Source organism: Fragaria vesca, linkage group LG3 (assembly GCF_000184155.1).
Source record: "Fragaria vesca subsp. vesca linkage group LG3, FraVesHawaii_1.0, whole genome shotgun sequence".
NCBI lineage: Eukaryota > Viridiplantae > Streptophyta > Magnoliopsida > Rosales > Rosaceae > Fragaria > Fragaria vesca.
The window spans coordinates 1,712,344-1,728,536 of record NC_020493.1 but is presented as its reverse complement, the minus strand read 5'-3'; the positions used below and the strand labels follow the sequence as shown (position 1 = coordinate 1,728,536).

Below are 16,193 nucleotides of genomic sequence, written 5' to 3'. Positions count from 1 at the left end.
GTCTGCCAAGAAAGAAACTTGAAGGTGTGGTAACTTATTAATAGAGATCAAAGAATTGAAGCACTAGTTTAACACTTCAATATAATATAGATCGGTGTCTCTGGCCATTACATTTCCATATGGATATATATAGGTCATCCAGGTTAAAGAATTTTAGATCTCTATCTCTCAAACACACTGCAATGTCTACCATTCTGATAAGGATAACGCTTGCTCTGCTCCTTCTCTCACTAGTTTCACTCAAATCAGGTAAAACTCACCATGCCCTTTTGAGTTTCATGTCCATTTGTATCAGCTAAAAGCTTCATGGAAAATTTAGGCACACTGTCTAGTATGTTAAACTTCTTCTGGCATAGTCTTTTACCGTGTGCATGTGTGTACTATCACAATATTGCAATTTACAGTGGATGCGGATTATGAGCAATGGTGTATTGCTGATGAACAAACCCCGGACGGTGAGCTGCAGGCAGCAATAGATTGGGCTTGTGGTGCAGGAGGTGCAGATTGTAGCAAGATCCAGATGAACCAACCTTGCTTTTCCCCAAACACTCTGAAAGACCATGCTTCCTATGCCTTCAACAACTACTACCAGAAGTTCAAACATAAAGGTGCATCTTGCTACTTCAAGGGAGCTGCCATGATTACAGAACTTGATCCCAGTAAGCACTAAACTCAGTTAACCTTTTGTTTTGGACAATGCATATGATCACATGGTGTTGAGTCAAGATAAGGCAATGTCCATGTGCCTAGATAGAAAATGTAGGAAATTTGGATCTGTTATACTATCGAAGCTCAAGAGTTACTAAATTTGTTCACCAAATGATGCAACAACATCTACACTTTGTATAGTATCTAATTAGCTTCGATCACAATGCATATCGGCATATTATTTGGTGAACAAATTTAGAGTTAGGATCTCTTCAATAAGATTAGGAGCAGCTTTCAACAGTTGTGATTGAGTTGGCTCATCCAGAAAACGAATCTGGGTTAGTTTTAGCTTCACAAACCAGTGGTTTACCTTTGATCACGCCAAAAAGGATATATATAAAACAAAAAGAACCATAATGTGGGATCTACTCAAACTTGTTTGCTTATGTTGTACACAACAATAACAGCACATGTACACTCACATGCATTTTCCAAAGTAGAAAAACGATTTGTTGGGCACAACCTTTTCTTTTCCAGGTTCAAAGCGAAAATGTCACCTGAAAGTTGCATAAAATTGATTTTACCTTGATGAAATTACAAGAGGGGAATTGTCTAAGATACATGGTTGGAGACAACTTGACGATTTTCGAAATGTTTGCCTGCAGGTCATGGCCCTTGCAAGTATGAATATTTTCCTTGATGTAAAGGGAATGGAAGAGGTGCCATGATCAAACTTTTGAAATAGAGAATGCTGTGATGTAAGGATCAAATCCTAATAAAGTTTGTTCTAACTAGTTGGCTGTTGCAGCAGGATAAGAAATATTGGAATTTTCTGGTGTTTACTTTTTCTTTAGAGTAAGCTTAGTGCACAACCTACTAAAAGTAAGGTTCAAATCATTCTGATCTCTCTTATTTTCTATATGCCTTCATAGGCACACAGTAAGGCTAATTTCTATGATGTTTTTGGAGAACAGAGATTACTAACACCCATTTAACACATTCAATGATTGAATCCCAAATGAAAAACATGAATGAATATATGGTGCTTCAGGAATGAACATGATGAAACTTTGGATTCTCAGAGGAAGAGCTTATGTGAAATTGTGAATTACTGATATCTTTTGTGGGCTTTTGGGGCATGATTTGTCAGGACTTTGGTTCTTCCAATTTTATTCACTAGCTGAGGCTTCCCCTCCTTTCTGGCCTTTTAGGCGATTGGGTAGGCTGAGGAGTTATCTAGTATTCTAGTTAAAACCAGTTCTGCTTTCTTTTGAGATGATAGAAGCATTTGGGTTACTGTCATCACTTTCAAAATGATAAATTGTTTCACACAACTCACTTACCTAATAATGCAGCCTGTGTGTTGTGAGTTGTGGCTGACATGTTAGCTTTTTATCTTTTTTGGACATGAAACATTGAAACTCGTCGAATCAATTCTCACTAGCAGTATGGTATACGATCATTAGTTCATGGTTGTTGACTTGTTGTTGTTGAAGAATTGGAGTCTTGTTATCATCTCGTCACATTTGTGTGGTTAGACAAAATTTAGTTTACTTTTAAGGTGTAGCTATTCACACACCATTTTTCTCTATTCATACACCTCATTTAACATTTGAAATGATGTGTGAATAGACTAAAATAGTGTGTTAATAGCAACACTCTACTTCTATTACACTAATGTCTTTTTGAAGTTACAACTATAGACCAAAAGGATTGGAGGGATTCAAAATCTAAACTTGAATATGAGTTTACATGCATGTTTCCTACTACTACAAGTTTTCATACACTCATACTGTATCGAGTTCTCTTATTTCCTCTTTCTCGGGGGAAAAAACAAAACCTATTGTCCCATTGGTAATGAGAATGTTACATTGTCCTCGTCCCAGAAGCCATGCATGACCATTAAACAAACAAGAGCTCATGAAATCGAGCAAACAATCCCAACATTTTAGGTCCAAAAACTCAGACACATAATTAATAAAGAGGGTTGTTTCCAAAAAGAAGAGGAGGAGATAGCAAGAAGGTCCTACATGTAACCCTAAATGCAGAACAAGCTCGGAGTTTGGACCCAAAATTTTTGTATTTGCAGAATAAGCATGCAAGAAAAAGAAGATGAAAACAAAACCAGAAAATGCAAAGCATGCAGGAAGAAGATGCTGCTCCTATCAATCTAGTCTCTCCCAAGTTAGAAAGCTGAAAAACATGGTCGGCGTGATGATAGGGGAAACTCACAAATGTGGTTCAAGAAGTCAAGCCCTCTCATCATTTCCTTTTGCTTCACTCATTTCATTTCCATCATTTGCTTCACTTCATGTAACTTTGGAAAGCCAAGTAGAGTTGCTTTGATGGTAACTGTGAAAAGTGAAAACATCCTAGTCTTGTATGTCTTAGTTGTGAGAGACCATGTTTCTTGTTCCATATCATGAGCCCTAGCTAAATTTGGGAGCCTCTTACCTAAGTTTTGTTAGTTAGGTGACTAATTGGTTTTGATCGTGTGTAAGCATTCGTTTCAAGTTTCCAACTAACTACCGGAGATGATAAGCTAGCTAGCTAATTATTTGGCATTTGGTCTAGACATAAGTTTTCACTTTGTCTACAAACAACAATATCATTTCATTGAAGCCACCATTATCATATAGAACGTGAGATTATGATGTATATAAATAAGCTAGCTATATGAATCGGAAACTAATAATACAGCAATTATGTTACTTAATTTTAACCCATAACAAGAATGGAGTTGGCATAACAGTACATGCCATAAGCATTTGAGATTTCCACAAACACCAATATTGGAGAAGATTAGAGGTCCTTTTAACTTGAACCTTAATCTTACTTGATTCTTCCTTGAAGTAAAATGCTACTCTGTCTCGCTGTCTTTCTCTTTTGCATGAAGAACAAACACAAAATGCCAAGGAGGGATTGATAAAGGGTGATTTGAGATAAGATAATGGGCCACTAACTACACTCATTTAGAGGGGACGAGGAAGCAACAAGATTCCCTTTTTTAACTTGGTTTCTTTTGCACATCTGATTCTACTAATTAACAAACATATTTAAGGATTTACAATCACACTCATGCTTACACTTTCATGGATTGAAGGTGTGAAATTCTCTCTTGGGGTCCCAAAATAAACACTTGTTAATGGTTAATTAACATTAATCTATGCTTCTTCTAGAATAAGAATTTTGTGACTGATTTTATGGAGTCCACATTTGTCTAGCTGTCAGATGTCATATAGTTGCATGCGCATAAAGTGATTTTCATTGATCAAAACCATAGTACTTCGTACACCCCAAAGTCCTAACAATGAGGAGCAAAGATAAGGTTTCTTCTTTGGGCAATTTCATTAAACACTCAATTTCTTACTCTCAGGTTAGATTATACTGATCCATAATTTTGTAAACTCTGGTGTTTGTTAACTGTTTAGTGTTGAATTTATGAGCATGTTTGCTCACATAACGGACAGTTTTAAATGACGGAATAACAAATGCATCTCAATCATATGTATTAAATACAAAAATATAAAATCATAATAATTTTAAACTGTGGCATTTATTTTCAGCCGTTATATATAATTGTCTCTCATATTATCTTAAGAACAGTCTCTTTAGGTGAGCATGCCTTGATTTATGAAATTCTCCGAGCAACTAGATAGATAAGTTCAACAATTAATTTTTTTCAGTTGTCATTGATGGTTGCATTATGTTTTTTAAGCAATTTATCACGTACTTTGCTTAAACCGGCATGCATTCTCTTACTTCGGAAGCCTGCTTATAGAAACGTTGAGCTCAAATAAAGATCACATATCCTTTTCAATCATACACATAGATAAGAATACTAAGATGAATTTGAAAGAATGGATTGATTGCCTTTACAGTCTTTACTAGCACTCCTAATCCCTTAGTGGGTTGAATAAAATGGCTAATATTATTGAACACCCCATCATGATATACCGTCCAAATTATTCGAGCATATATTGATATCTTTCTCAAATTAACATAAGTGCAACTTGATATTTTTGCAGATATGAATCATAGGATGAATGAATGAAATGTATACATGACGAGAAAGGCAGAGCATGTTATCAGAAGTGGAAGGCACTACTTTCCAATACGTCATCTCTCAACTTATCACTTTTACCATTATTAGGTTCTCCTCTGCTCAACCATATATGTCACTTTCCCAGATGAACCAGATCGTCACCACCCCCACCATCTGGTTCAAACCCAATGCCAAATCCCACTTCAAACCAAATGGTCCATTTCTACTCCAAGACTTTCGCTTTGGAAGTCTATGTCTAACACATTGAACTGTATATGACACTAAATCAGTTTCTTGTACCAAGTTGTTTAGGTTAGGTACCTTGAAGGATCAATGAGACAAATACATACATGTACAAAGTTTCTGAAGTACATTCAACAGACCCAACTAGAGTCTTGAACTCTTGATCATGTCAGATTGTCATGTATCATCTTCAATGAACTATGTTAATTTGATATCAAGCAACTAGTTCTAGATGCATTCCAAGTTTCCAACACATAATCAAATACTGGTCTTCAAATCAAAACAAGAAGATGTAGTATCCACAAAAGATCTTGGTTGTACTATTTTAAACATGAAAATTAAACTCATAACCTTCCCAATTAAATTAGCAAGCCAACTTTAGCTGCAAAATATGGGAAAGTTCTATCAAGTGTACAATAAACAATGTGGGCAATGGTTTATCACAAGAGCTGGTTAGGTTTGAAGTTTGAACTATCCTGTGGAGAGAACATGGTGAGTATTTTGGTAACTTCCACAAAAACCCATGTTGCAAACATATCCTAGTGGTAGTGATGTAGTTTCAAAGCAATTGCTGGGCTTTTTCTAATGGAGAATTTTTTATAGTCCCACAGGTGGATTCTCTTTCTGCTCTCTCTCTCTCTGCCTTCTATCTTACTCCCTCAGTCAGAAGGCTTCTCTGGTCTTGGCGTGGAATTCCAAACCTTGAAATTCCTCCAATAAGGTATTCTTGTCAAAACCGAGATTTGATGTTGAAGTTGGAAATTTTCTTAGACCAGGGTTCTATTATTTATGAGATTTTAAACCCTCACTGAAATTCCTCTAATTTTACACTCATGGTGGTGGTTGTGATAAACCATTCCATAAACTGGAAAGTTAGAAGTCTAAGGTGTGTTATCATATCTGATTGTTTATTTCTATAACTGGGTTTGTGATGATTCTTCATATGTCATGTATGAACTTTGTGTTCCTCTTCAGTTGATTAGCTGCTCTGTTTTCATATGTTCTTTGTTTTTTGCTGGAAAGACTCGAACTTGAAGCCTGAAAACGATGAAATTGGTTGTTGTTGCTGTTCTTTTAGGTATATAAGCTCATCATTGGCTTTAAACAAAATGGGTTTCTCATGAAATGAAAATTTGGTTTCATTGTGTGAGGCCAAAGATTAGTGCTTTTCTTGTTCTCTTATGATTTATTGGATGGAATGTGGTAATTGTTTGTTTCATCTTATAATGACGTAATCATCTGGAAGAATACGTGAGAATCCCCCAATTTGTTTTTATAATTTGATGTTTCTTAATATGAAGTGTTCTGTGCCCAAAGCTTCTTTTGGTTGTTGCAAGTGTGTGAGGTTTGGTTAGCTGAGAACATTCGATTGGTTGAAATAAATCACTTGCTTCAGGGTGCCTTTTTCTTTTTAAAATCAACCGAGGGATGATAATTTGAGGATGTCTGACCTTCATCAGTTGGGAGGTTAATAGGTGTAGGAGAAAATGTTTTAAGTTTCACAGGTCACTGCAAATAATTGAAGGAAATGAAGATCAAGAAGTAACAAAAAAAAAAAAAAAATTGCAGAGAAAATTTTAAGCTATCTTACACTAGCAGTATACAAGGTAAACTGGGAAAAGGGATTTGATCCGTCGGTGTCTCCTCTTTTGCCAGATATGAGAATTTTAATTTCGTCTTGAAGATTTGAAGTTCTGTTTACTTTCCCAAATGCGTTGGAACTTAGTTGCTTTTTATCTGTGTTATCTTGGGGTATGCTTACTCACAGATCTCCTCATTCTTTGATGCAGATTATGCTGTATTCTCGTGCTATAGTAGGCCGTGACCTCTTTGTCCCAGATATTGGTGCAACCAGTTGTCATAAAGGTACTGTTCTACCAATAGAATCCAAGGTGTTCTATATTGCTCCCATGAATACTGAATAACAATAAATAGAGAGAGAGCCAGCTTTTGGCAAGAAGAGACAAATCCTTCATTGCTGCAGCTGTTGTCCAATGCAAGCATCAAAGCAGCACAGAAGTTCAGGTATGTCGAAACGGTTGCACTATCAACCGAAGCAAGAAGTAGAAGCCTATTGCTTGCCTCCATTCCGGATCTTGGACCACCAACCAGCATACAATGAGAGCAGCCAAAGTACCCACTCCACGGCTCAGAGTTTCCATGAGAGGTACTGCACATTGGAGTCATCCTCAACAAATGGCAGCTACAACACTCTTTATACCTCCTCATCAACTGTCAGTTTCTCACCCAGCGGAAGCCCGATGTCACAGCATGAGCAAGATTCTCATTACCAGCACCATTCTCCTGATCATATGTACGGCTCTCCAATAAGTGGCTCCTGCATTACTGATGATGCAACCGACTTCAAGTACAAGCTAAAAGAACTAGAAACTGCAATGCTTGGCGATTCCAATATCTTTGACAACTATTGCAGTTCCCTTCAGAATGGGGCAAGAAATACCAGGCCAGAAGTGGACAGCTGGGGACAGATTATGGACTCAATATCTAAGAAGGATTTAAATCAAGTCCTGATCTTCTGTGCAAAAGCAGTAGCGGATAATGATCTGTTGATGGCACAATGGATGATGGATGAATTACGCCAGATGGTTTCGGTTTCTGGGGAACCAATTCAAAGGTTGGGAGCATACATGTTGGAAGGACTAGTTGCGCGTCGAGCATCCTCAGGGAGCAGCATCTGTAAAGCATTGAGATGCAAAGAACCAGCAAGTTCTGAACTCCTGTCTTACATGCATATTCTTTACGAGGTCTGTCCCTACTTCAAGTTTGGGTATATGTCTGCAAATGGAGCCATTGCGGAAGCCATGAAGGATGAAGATAAAGTCCACATCATTGATTTTCAAATTGGTCAGGGGAGTCAGTGGTTGACTTTAATCCAGGCTTTTGCAGCAAGACCTGGAGGACCACCCCATATTCGAATAACCGGGATTGATGATTCGACGTCAGCTTATGCACGAGGTGGAGGACTCAATATTGTGGGAAAGAGGCTATCTAAGCTTGCAGAGATGTTTAAGGTGCCATTTGAGTTCCATGCTGCTGCTATCTCTGGTTGTGATGTTCAGCTGGAGAATCTTGGGGTTAGACCAGGGGAGGCTTTGGCTATGAACTTTGCATTCATGCTGCATCACATGCCAGATGAGAGCGTCAGCACTCAGAATCACCGTGATCGGCTACTGAGGTTGGTTAAGAGCTTGTCTCCAAAAGTTGTGACCCTGGTTGAGCAAGAATCAAACACAAACACTGCTGCATTTTTTCCGAGGTTTGTAGAAACACTAAATTACTACACGGCTATGTTTGAGTCAATAGATGTAACTCTTCCGAGGGATCACAAGGAGAGGATCAATGTTGAGCAACATTGCTTGGCCAAGGAAGTTGTGAACATAATAGCATGCGAGGGAATTGAGAGGGTGGAAAGACATGAGCTTCTCGGGAAGTGGAGGTCGCGGTTTGCAATGGCAGGATTTACTCCATACCCTTTAAGTTCCTTGGTAAATGCAACCATCAAGACACTGCTCAAGAACTACTCAGACAAGTATAGGCTTCAAGAGAGAGATGGTGCGCTCTATCTCGGCTGGAAGAACAGAGATTTGGTTGCTTCTTGTGCATGGAAGTGCAAACCTGGCACCAATTAGTGCTTCCTTCTTGGAATGCGACAAGGCAAGCTTAGAAGTTAGAACAGAGCATGTTTTTCTCTTCTGCTTTTGAACTTTTGTTAGCTGCTAACTGCTTATAAGGGTACCATCGGCTGTGTACACTTCATAAACTGGAGCTAGCCATTCTCTTCGAGGCCATGAACCTCTGTGGTTCGACTGGTTGTGGGAGAACTGATTTCAGGCGTTTGTACATGGTTGTTGAGAAACTGGCACCCATGCTTTTTCCTTGTCCCCTTCTTTTTGGAAGGAGTTTATTTGAAAACCAATAAACAAAGTGAATTCAAATTGATTGGGTTGGTCCTTTTCAAAAAAAAATTCTCAATAACTGTCTGGGTTTTAGTCTTTCAAACTGATTCAAAATTGTATAATGGTCTAAGGGACAAGTCAAACCAACTCAGACTGGTAACAATCTCAACTAATCTGCATACGACTTAATATTTGGCATACATTTATCTTCACAAAGCCTTACAGAATTTCGAGCCAAACAGTTTACAGAATACTACTACACTAACAACCATAGCTATCTATTTAGGCACTCCTGAGTCCCCAGTCTAATGACCTACATCTCTGAGAATATTTGATCCAGATAAATAACACAATTTATGACACTGTCAAACATTAATGTCATTCCATCAAGCTCCTACCGTCCTACCCTCCAGCTAAGAGTACCTGCCTAAAGGTCATTCTCACCCAAAAGGAAAATAGAGGAAGAAAGAATAAGATAAACCCCAAGATGCAGAAGTGTCCCGGTACTTGAATGTATTATTTAGAGTCTAGATGAATCTCGACGGAGCATGGCAAGTTAACCATGAACAGGTTCTGTTTTTGGCTTTCGAATTTCTTGCTTTGATGGAATACTTCCTGACTCGCCATTCTGCAGTTTAATTGCCCTACAAACAATAGTTTCAGGGGGATCACCTTCTTCTTGGACACATGCTTTACCAATCAATTGCTCATTTAACTTTCTTTCAGGTCCCATATCAGTATCATCGACCATTTCAGAGGCAGCAGCATCAATCCTTCGTGATTTAGTTCTTGACTCAGAATCAGGTTGTTCGATTGGTTTACTTTCATGTTTTGGGCTAGTAGATGCAACATGGCTGATAGCATGCCCTTCTATTTTGGTTCCAGAGTCACCAATGTGGACTGCTGGCAACACATTTGATGCCGTACCATTAAAAGTGACAGTCCTTGAGGGGGGAACATCATGGTCATGTTGCCCCTCATACGTGGCTATAACCACTTTTGAATCATTAATCGCCCTCTCTACATGTTTCTTTACAGGACATCCAGGATTTGAGCATCTATAGTAACTCCTAAACAATGCAATGGCAAAAGCACAAAAGAGTGAGAAGAAAGCTCTAAAGAAATGGCTCATACCACAGAAATTATGGCCAACTACAGATAAACAAATTCCCTTCTCATCCTTCTCCGACAAACCCACCAAATTAGACTAAAGCATATAGAACTGTATGTGCAAGTTCAATGAAGAAAAATAATGCCTTACTGAACTAGGGACACATACCAAACATTAAAAAAAGAAAAAAGAAAAAGAAAAAAAAGTGGACCATTAAATTTATTTTACCTGGGATTTGGATTGCCTTTTACTAATTTTTGCCCATATTTGCGCCATCTGTACCCATCATTGACAATATCAACCTCACTCATAGTCTGAACAACACGCAGTTCACCAGTTGGCTTATCCACCGGAGTGGAGTTTCCATAATGTTTTTCCTTCTTCCTGTATTTTTTTTTTTCAGGGGGCAAGGGGCAATTAAACAAAGGTGAGGTGACCATAATATCATGTAGGAAAAGAAAGAAGAGGATATTCATGCATTAACATACTGTCTTTTTGGGTCTGGATCACCATCTCTCGTTCTATTAGATAAAGAGAGCACACCCTGCACAGCTTCATTCTCTGCAATATTTGAAAGCTGAAGGAGATCAACTGGCTCAGTTTTGTTGGGTGAGTTGCCATGTGCCTCCAATGGTTTATCTTCAAATACGAGGTTATCAAATTAATAGATGAACCGAATTTCTCGATGTAAAAACCAGAACCAGATATAACAAAGTAAGTTCCTCACCTTCAACACTGGTTAACAAGCGCTGTTCTGCTTTCTCTTCACCAACGGACACAGCAAAGCCAACAGCTATAGGGACATTAAGTTGAGGTTTAGGATGATCATGCTGACCAAAGTAAACTGTATCTGTTATCTGCCCATTTTGGGAGCGTTCTACTTGCCTCTTCACAGGACATTTAGGATGGGTACATCTGTAGTAACTTCGGACATATATATTTCCCCTAACAAGTTTCTGCCCATACTTTCTCCAGTTATAACCATCCTCTAATGGTTTCTCACGCACTCTAGATGAAGTGGTTCCTTCATGACCATGTTGCAAGACAACGGAACCAGTCTCAGGTGTCAGCAATGCTTTCTCAGATGTTAATGAGGAAACACTGCCTTCTTGATTGGATTGCAATGCAGTAATACCACCATCAGGCGCCTGCAATGCTGTATTAGGTATTTTAGAAAAAGCGCTTCCTTTATCATCTAATTTCAATGGACAGACCCCATTAGTAGGGGTTTGATGTGGCGACCCATGGATTGCAGTATCAATATTCTCCTTCTTCGGTGTATTATCAGATGCAACTTCATCCTTTACATCACTCTCCTTCTTCGGTGTATTATCAGATGCAACTTCATCCTTTACATCATTCTCCTTCTTTGGTGTATTATCAGATGCAACTTCATCCGTTACATCTTTCTGTGGCGAAACCATGTGACCTTGATTCTTATATCAGACACACACAAGCTTGCAGCTCAACCCACAGTTCTTTCAGTCACACAACCGGCCTTGCCTCCAAAAAAAAATGCACATACCACTCGTTGTTCAACTCTGTTTATCTAAAACAAGTAAAAAAAAAAACAGCAAGGTCAGGACTTGGTAGCCACAGAGCAATCAAAAAAGCAAAAAGAACTGAAATTGGACACTCGTACGGGTCACCATAACCATATTACATAAAAAGTTGGGCTTGTTAGTTCAAAATTGGTTGCTGCATATCTGGGCTTGTTAGTTCAAAACTGGTTGCTGCATGTTACATAAAAAGTTGTAGCAGTAGCAATATTACTAGCATTACTTTGAAATTTCACTACTTCACATACAGATACAATACTCCAGATTCCAACCTGAAAAATTAGATTTTTAATTATTTTTATAAGAAATTCAGCAAGTAAGTGAAGCAATCCTACTATAGTACTACCCAACTAGCTCTCAGTTCTAACAGTTCACTAGGGTTTAGACAACCATAACTCGCATAATTACGCTATTTTTTGACATTTTCTCAGCGACCAGACAGAGTCTGAGTCAATCAATCAAGAGCTACAATTTCAGCAAATTAATTTACCAAAAATATTAAATCCCGAGCTGCACGCAGCTTTACGTAAAAATTGTACACCCAAAAAAAATGACTGAAAGAACAATATGCGAAGCTGTAAATTGAGGAGCTGAGAGTACAAACCCTATGAATTTGGCGAAGAGGTGGGTCCGATTAAGCGGGCGGAGATGAGATCACGGCGGAGGTGGAGATTTGAGCTGACGGTCGGAATTGGGTGGAGTGAGAGAGGTGAGAGTGGAAGTCTAATCCAGAATTACGATGGGGGGAGAGAAAGAAGGGGGAGGGAGGAGAAATGGGTTGGGTGGGAGGAGGTGCAGGGAGGAATATGTGGACCTTAGTTGGTATTGTGGGAATCATTACAGTGGACCCACACCTGAGCTAGGGGTGTACAGTTTATTTTATATTTCTTTTCTTTTTCTTCAAAGTGTGATAAATATGATTAAATGTTCCTTTCTAATTAGACAGCGCTCTTAGAGCATATTTAGCGATGTTAATTATTTACAGTTAAATTTTAATCAAAATAACTAAAAATTTGTTTGATTAGTCATTTTAAGAATAGCTCATGTCAGTATTCTCTGTATCAACTAAAGTTTTGATTTATATTATTGATCAAATAAAGAAAAATAATTTAAATGTGTTTTAATATTACATAAAATGACTTAAAATGAATACATTTAATTAACATAAATTATAGAGAGCCTCATCTCGTTAGCTATATTTAGCTAGCAAGATAGCTAAAAGCAAGGTAGCTAAAAGTTAAAATAGCTAGCCACTTGCTAGTCTGCTGGAGCTGGTAAAATTGATAATAAAAAAAACTAAACTCGCTCTCTAAAATGACTAAGAAACCAATATAGAGAGTCTGCTAAAGATGCTCTTAATCTGGGGCTCTAACCACATTTGCACAAAGGGTATGGAAGCAAGACTGGCGTTCAGCCATGCGCTCGGTCCATTTATCATATCACTAGAATAATTTTGTTAATAATTTTACTGACGATTACAGGACTTCAGATCAGCCGCGGAGTACATTTTTTTGAAGCCGCCGCCGAGAACATTGGAAGGGTGGAAGTATACGGCTAAGAATATGTTAATGTACCATGCATCCTGCCGACATGGGTGAGGCTCCGTTGACGTTGGAAGAGAGGGCGGTGAGGATGAAGAGCTTGGACAAGGAGATTAGTCGCACGAATACCAGGTTTCATGGGAAGATGATGGATAGGCCGAAAGAGGAAGGGAGCTTTGAGGTGCTTTATGCTCCGGTTGTGGGGAAAACTCCGGTTATTATGGATAGAGTTTGGATGATTTGAGGAAGACTCCGAATCCGTTTTATGTGGAGTCGGAGAAGAAAGCAGACAATGGGTATAGTTTTGTACTAATTAAACTTAGAACGTTCTTAAACTTAGATTAGTACATTGTCTCTACTTAGAACGTTCTTAAACTTGGAACTTAAATTAGTACAACGTCTCTATTTCTGCGACAAACACACCCATAACAACCTTTTCTAAGTTTCAGAATCTGAAGTCAGGGCCCACATCCAATGCCCAGGCACACTGTGTCAATCTGACCGTGGGGATAGTCTGCAAATAGCAAATGATCGTATCAAAATTTTGCACCAAGCCGTTACTTAAACAAAGTGTTAACAACAAAAATGGGTAGGTGCATTATCCAGTTTGCACAATCAGAAGAGGAAGCAAGCATGCATCTACTGGCAACATTATTTCTTAAAGAGATTACCTCCTCAACAGGAACTCCATTACGCCTGCACCACGCAACAGCGATCCTAGGGTCATAACAGTATTCAATCATGGACGTCAACGGGTATGGTCTTGGCCCCTCCTCCATTCTCCGTTTCAGCTGTCTAATTGAAAATGCTGTGCGAGCTATCTTCCACTCCGGTCTGTAACATATCAAACTCACATATAATTACAATGAACCACCATAAAAAGAGTAAAACTAAGAATATGTCAGGCAAATAAAAAGGACAAATTACAGCTCTGTCAACTCTCTCTCCTCTTCAGCATCTTTGAGTAGCTTCCCTTCTTCTGCATTGGCCAAATCTTTTTTAAGCTGCTCCAAAGTGCCCTGCAGCACAAAATAAAACCCAACTGAGAAAATCATTTTCTGTAGCACCACTATGCATCTAATTGTTTGGATTCTTGGTCTTGAATCCACATTACATCATCGCCTTCACATACAATTTTCAGGGAAGAGCACCTAAGTTCATCTATCAAGTTCCGAATAAGGACATTAATTACCTGAAGTTTATCAATCTGCCTCGCATTGTGGCGCATTACACCCATCACAGTAGTGCAAGTAGTTGCATTGCTATGAATGACAGGAGAAACCTGCAAATAAAATACCAAAAATAAAGCCACTGAGTGAAAGATGACAGTATGTCTAAATCATTACAAATTATATAATCATAAGACACTCCATCTTCACCTGATTATATGCATGTGAAAAAACTTTATTTATGTCAGAGAGATCTCCCTCTATATTTTCCTTGTTCAGCTGCCAAAACGACAAAATAATAAGGATATGTAATAATAGTAAAGCAGGAAGAGAAAGAAAGAAGTGGAGGGAAAAGAGTGCACCAGAATATGAGACCGCATAAATAACCAGACTAGAGAAGGTGTTAAAAGTCAAAATCCTCTATTGACCTTGTCAATGCTCATTTACATACAAACTAGGCCAACATCCAAATAACTTCTTTGACTAAAGTGGAAGAAAAAAAAAATCCAAACAACGCTAGGCGCCAAACAGATGGTGAAATTTTAATTATCAAGTTTGATGAAGAAGTTTTATACTGATTCTTCATTAGGCCCCAAACATCATTGGCACTGTAACTTATACCAGTAAAATCAACCCAAAATAGAATGAAAAGAAATATAGCTTAATTCCTGAGCATTACGCCATGGTATACCCAGTTCAAAGTCTGCGAGGCAACATCAACTTACCATGTTCTCCAAAGTTACAGATGTATTGTATATACAAAACACTTCAAATGTAAGGCCTGGCATCAGCTCATTTAGATGTGTATTCAATTTAGTGGTATCCAATTTGTCAAAGAGATAATCATCCTCATACTTCCCTGAAGCAAATACAAAAGGAAACCATATAATCATTGGCTTCAGCTTCAATATGTGTGCATATGTATTATGACATATGTTTGAGAGCTTCATATACTGCAAAAAACAGTTAACTCACCAGTCCGCAACTGTAGAATTGCCTTGTAAACAGGAAGCTCAACTTCAAGAGTAATTTTCGATGTTATATCCTTTATTTGGAAGACAAACTGGTTTTGTCAAGATAAAATCAGATGATATGTTAATTACTGGTTGAAAAAATAAAACGCATAAGCCACAAGGACAAGCATTTTTACCTCCAATGAGCTCGGAGGGATTGCTCTTACATTCTCTACTTTAATCGCGCAGCAACCATAAAAAACCGTTGTACCAAAATTCTGCAGGAAATAAAAGTCAAGCATGCACTACAAACTATTAATTTCTCTGAGAATAAATTGCTCCCTACGATTTGGATTGAGATTGAAGATCCCACAAATCCTGCGCAAAAAACAGGATGCTAGAAGTTGAAGTGCGAATTGCTACACATTCTTTTAAGATTATTAATTTAGATTGTATGCAAAATCTGATGTGTTTGAAGATATCTACATACAATGATTACAATCAGCTAAAGTAATGCTATAGATCAACGAACTACACCTTCTCAGTTCCAGAGCGGAGACCAACTTTATCAATCAGATAGGTGGCAACTGCTTTCTGCTGCTTTACTTCATCTTCACTTGTAAAATCCCTCGTGTATGCAGCCCTGATATTTGCTATATATTCCTGCACCCAAATGGCAATTAACAAGTTGAGAATTATTTGTATATAAAGCACAGATATGAGTGAGATTAAATCCACCACCTTCAGCATCCTTGCTTTCTCATATGTCTCCCTGTCAGTTTCCATTCCAGACACCTAAAAAACCAAAACGGAGCTTATCATTATGTTCATCAAGAAATTCAGTATTACAATTTACTAGCCCAGATATGTGGATTTCAATAAAAAGATTGAAAACTTATAATAAACCTGAAATTCAAAGAGATGGCGTTCCTTGTGAGTGGTTCGACGATCGTGGCTGTCTCGGTCGACTGAAGATGATGGTCGACTGAGTGGGATGACAGAAGTTT

At 38.3% G+C, this 16,193-nt stretch overlaps 4 protein-coding genes across 4 annotated transcripts; 2 read left to right on the top strand and 2 right to left on the bottom strand.

Moving 5' to 3' along the window:
* The first annotated feature begins 182 nt into the window (after positions 1–182).
* LOC101291995 (glucan endo-1,3-beta-glucosidase 1-like) lies at positions 183–1,459 on the top strand. The gene is made up of 3 exons (XM_004293408.1): positions 183–249; positions 405–659; positions 1,314–1,459. Exons 1-3 carry the CDS (start codon positions 183–185, stop codon positions 1,346–1,348), a joined length of 357 nt encoding a protein of 118 aa, XP_004293456.1. The 3' UTR covers positions 1,349–1,459.
* A 5,334-nt stretch (positions 1,460–6,793) lies between these two features.
* On the top strand, positions 6,794–8,930 carry LOC101291701 (scarecrow-like transcription factor PAT1-like). Its single transcript, XM_004293407.1, has one exon. The coding sequence runs from the start codon at positions 6,931–6,933 to the stop codon at positions 8,584–8,586; it is 1,656 nt and encodes a 551-aa protein (XP_004293455.1). The 5' UTR covers positions 6,794–6,930; the 3' UTR covers positions 8,587–8,930.
* Positions 8,931–9,007: 77 nt separating this feature from the next.
* Positions 9,008–12,170, bottom strand: LOC101291408 (WRKY transcription factor 1-like). Its single transcript, XM_004293406.1, has 5 exons — positions 12,128–12,170; positions 10,692–11,513; positions 10,453–10,603; positions 10,193–10,348; positions 9,008–9,923 (listed from the first exon to the last, which is right to left on the bottom strand). Exons 2-5 carry the CDS (start codon positions 11,386–11,388, stop codon positions 9,410–9,412), a joined length of 1,518 nt encoding a protein of 505 aa, XP_004293454.1. The 5' UTR covers positions 11,389–11,513; positions 12,128–12,170; the 3' UTR covers positions 9,008–9,409.
* A 1,282-nt stretch (positions 12,171–13,452) lies between these two features.
* LOC101291123 (DNA topoisomerase 1-like) lies at positions 13,453–16,193 on the bottom strand. The gene is made up of 11 exons (XM_004293405.1): positions 16,093–16,193; positions 15,928–15,981; positions 15,724–15,849; positions 15,384–15,464; positions 15,209–15,296; positions 14,959–15,092; positions 14,444–14,512; positions 14,257–14,346; positions 13,992–14,083; positions 13,736–13,898; positions 13,453–13,578 (listed from the first exon to the last, which is right to left on the bottom strand). The coding sequence occupies exons 2-11, from the start codon at positions 15,970–15,972 to the stop codon at positions 13,510–13,512; spliced, it is 957 nt and encodes a 318-aa protein (XP_004293453.1). The 5' UTR covers positions 15,973–15,981; positions 16,093–16,193; the 3' UTR covers positions 13,453–13,509.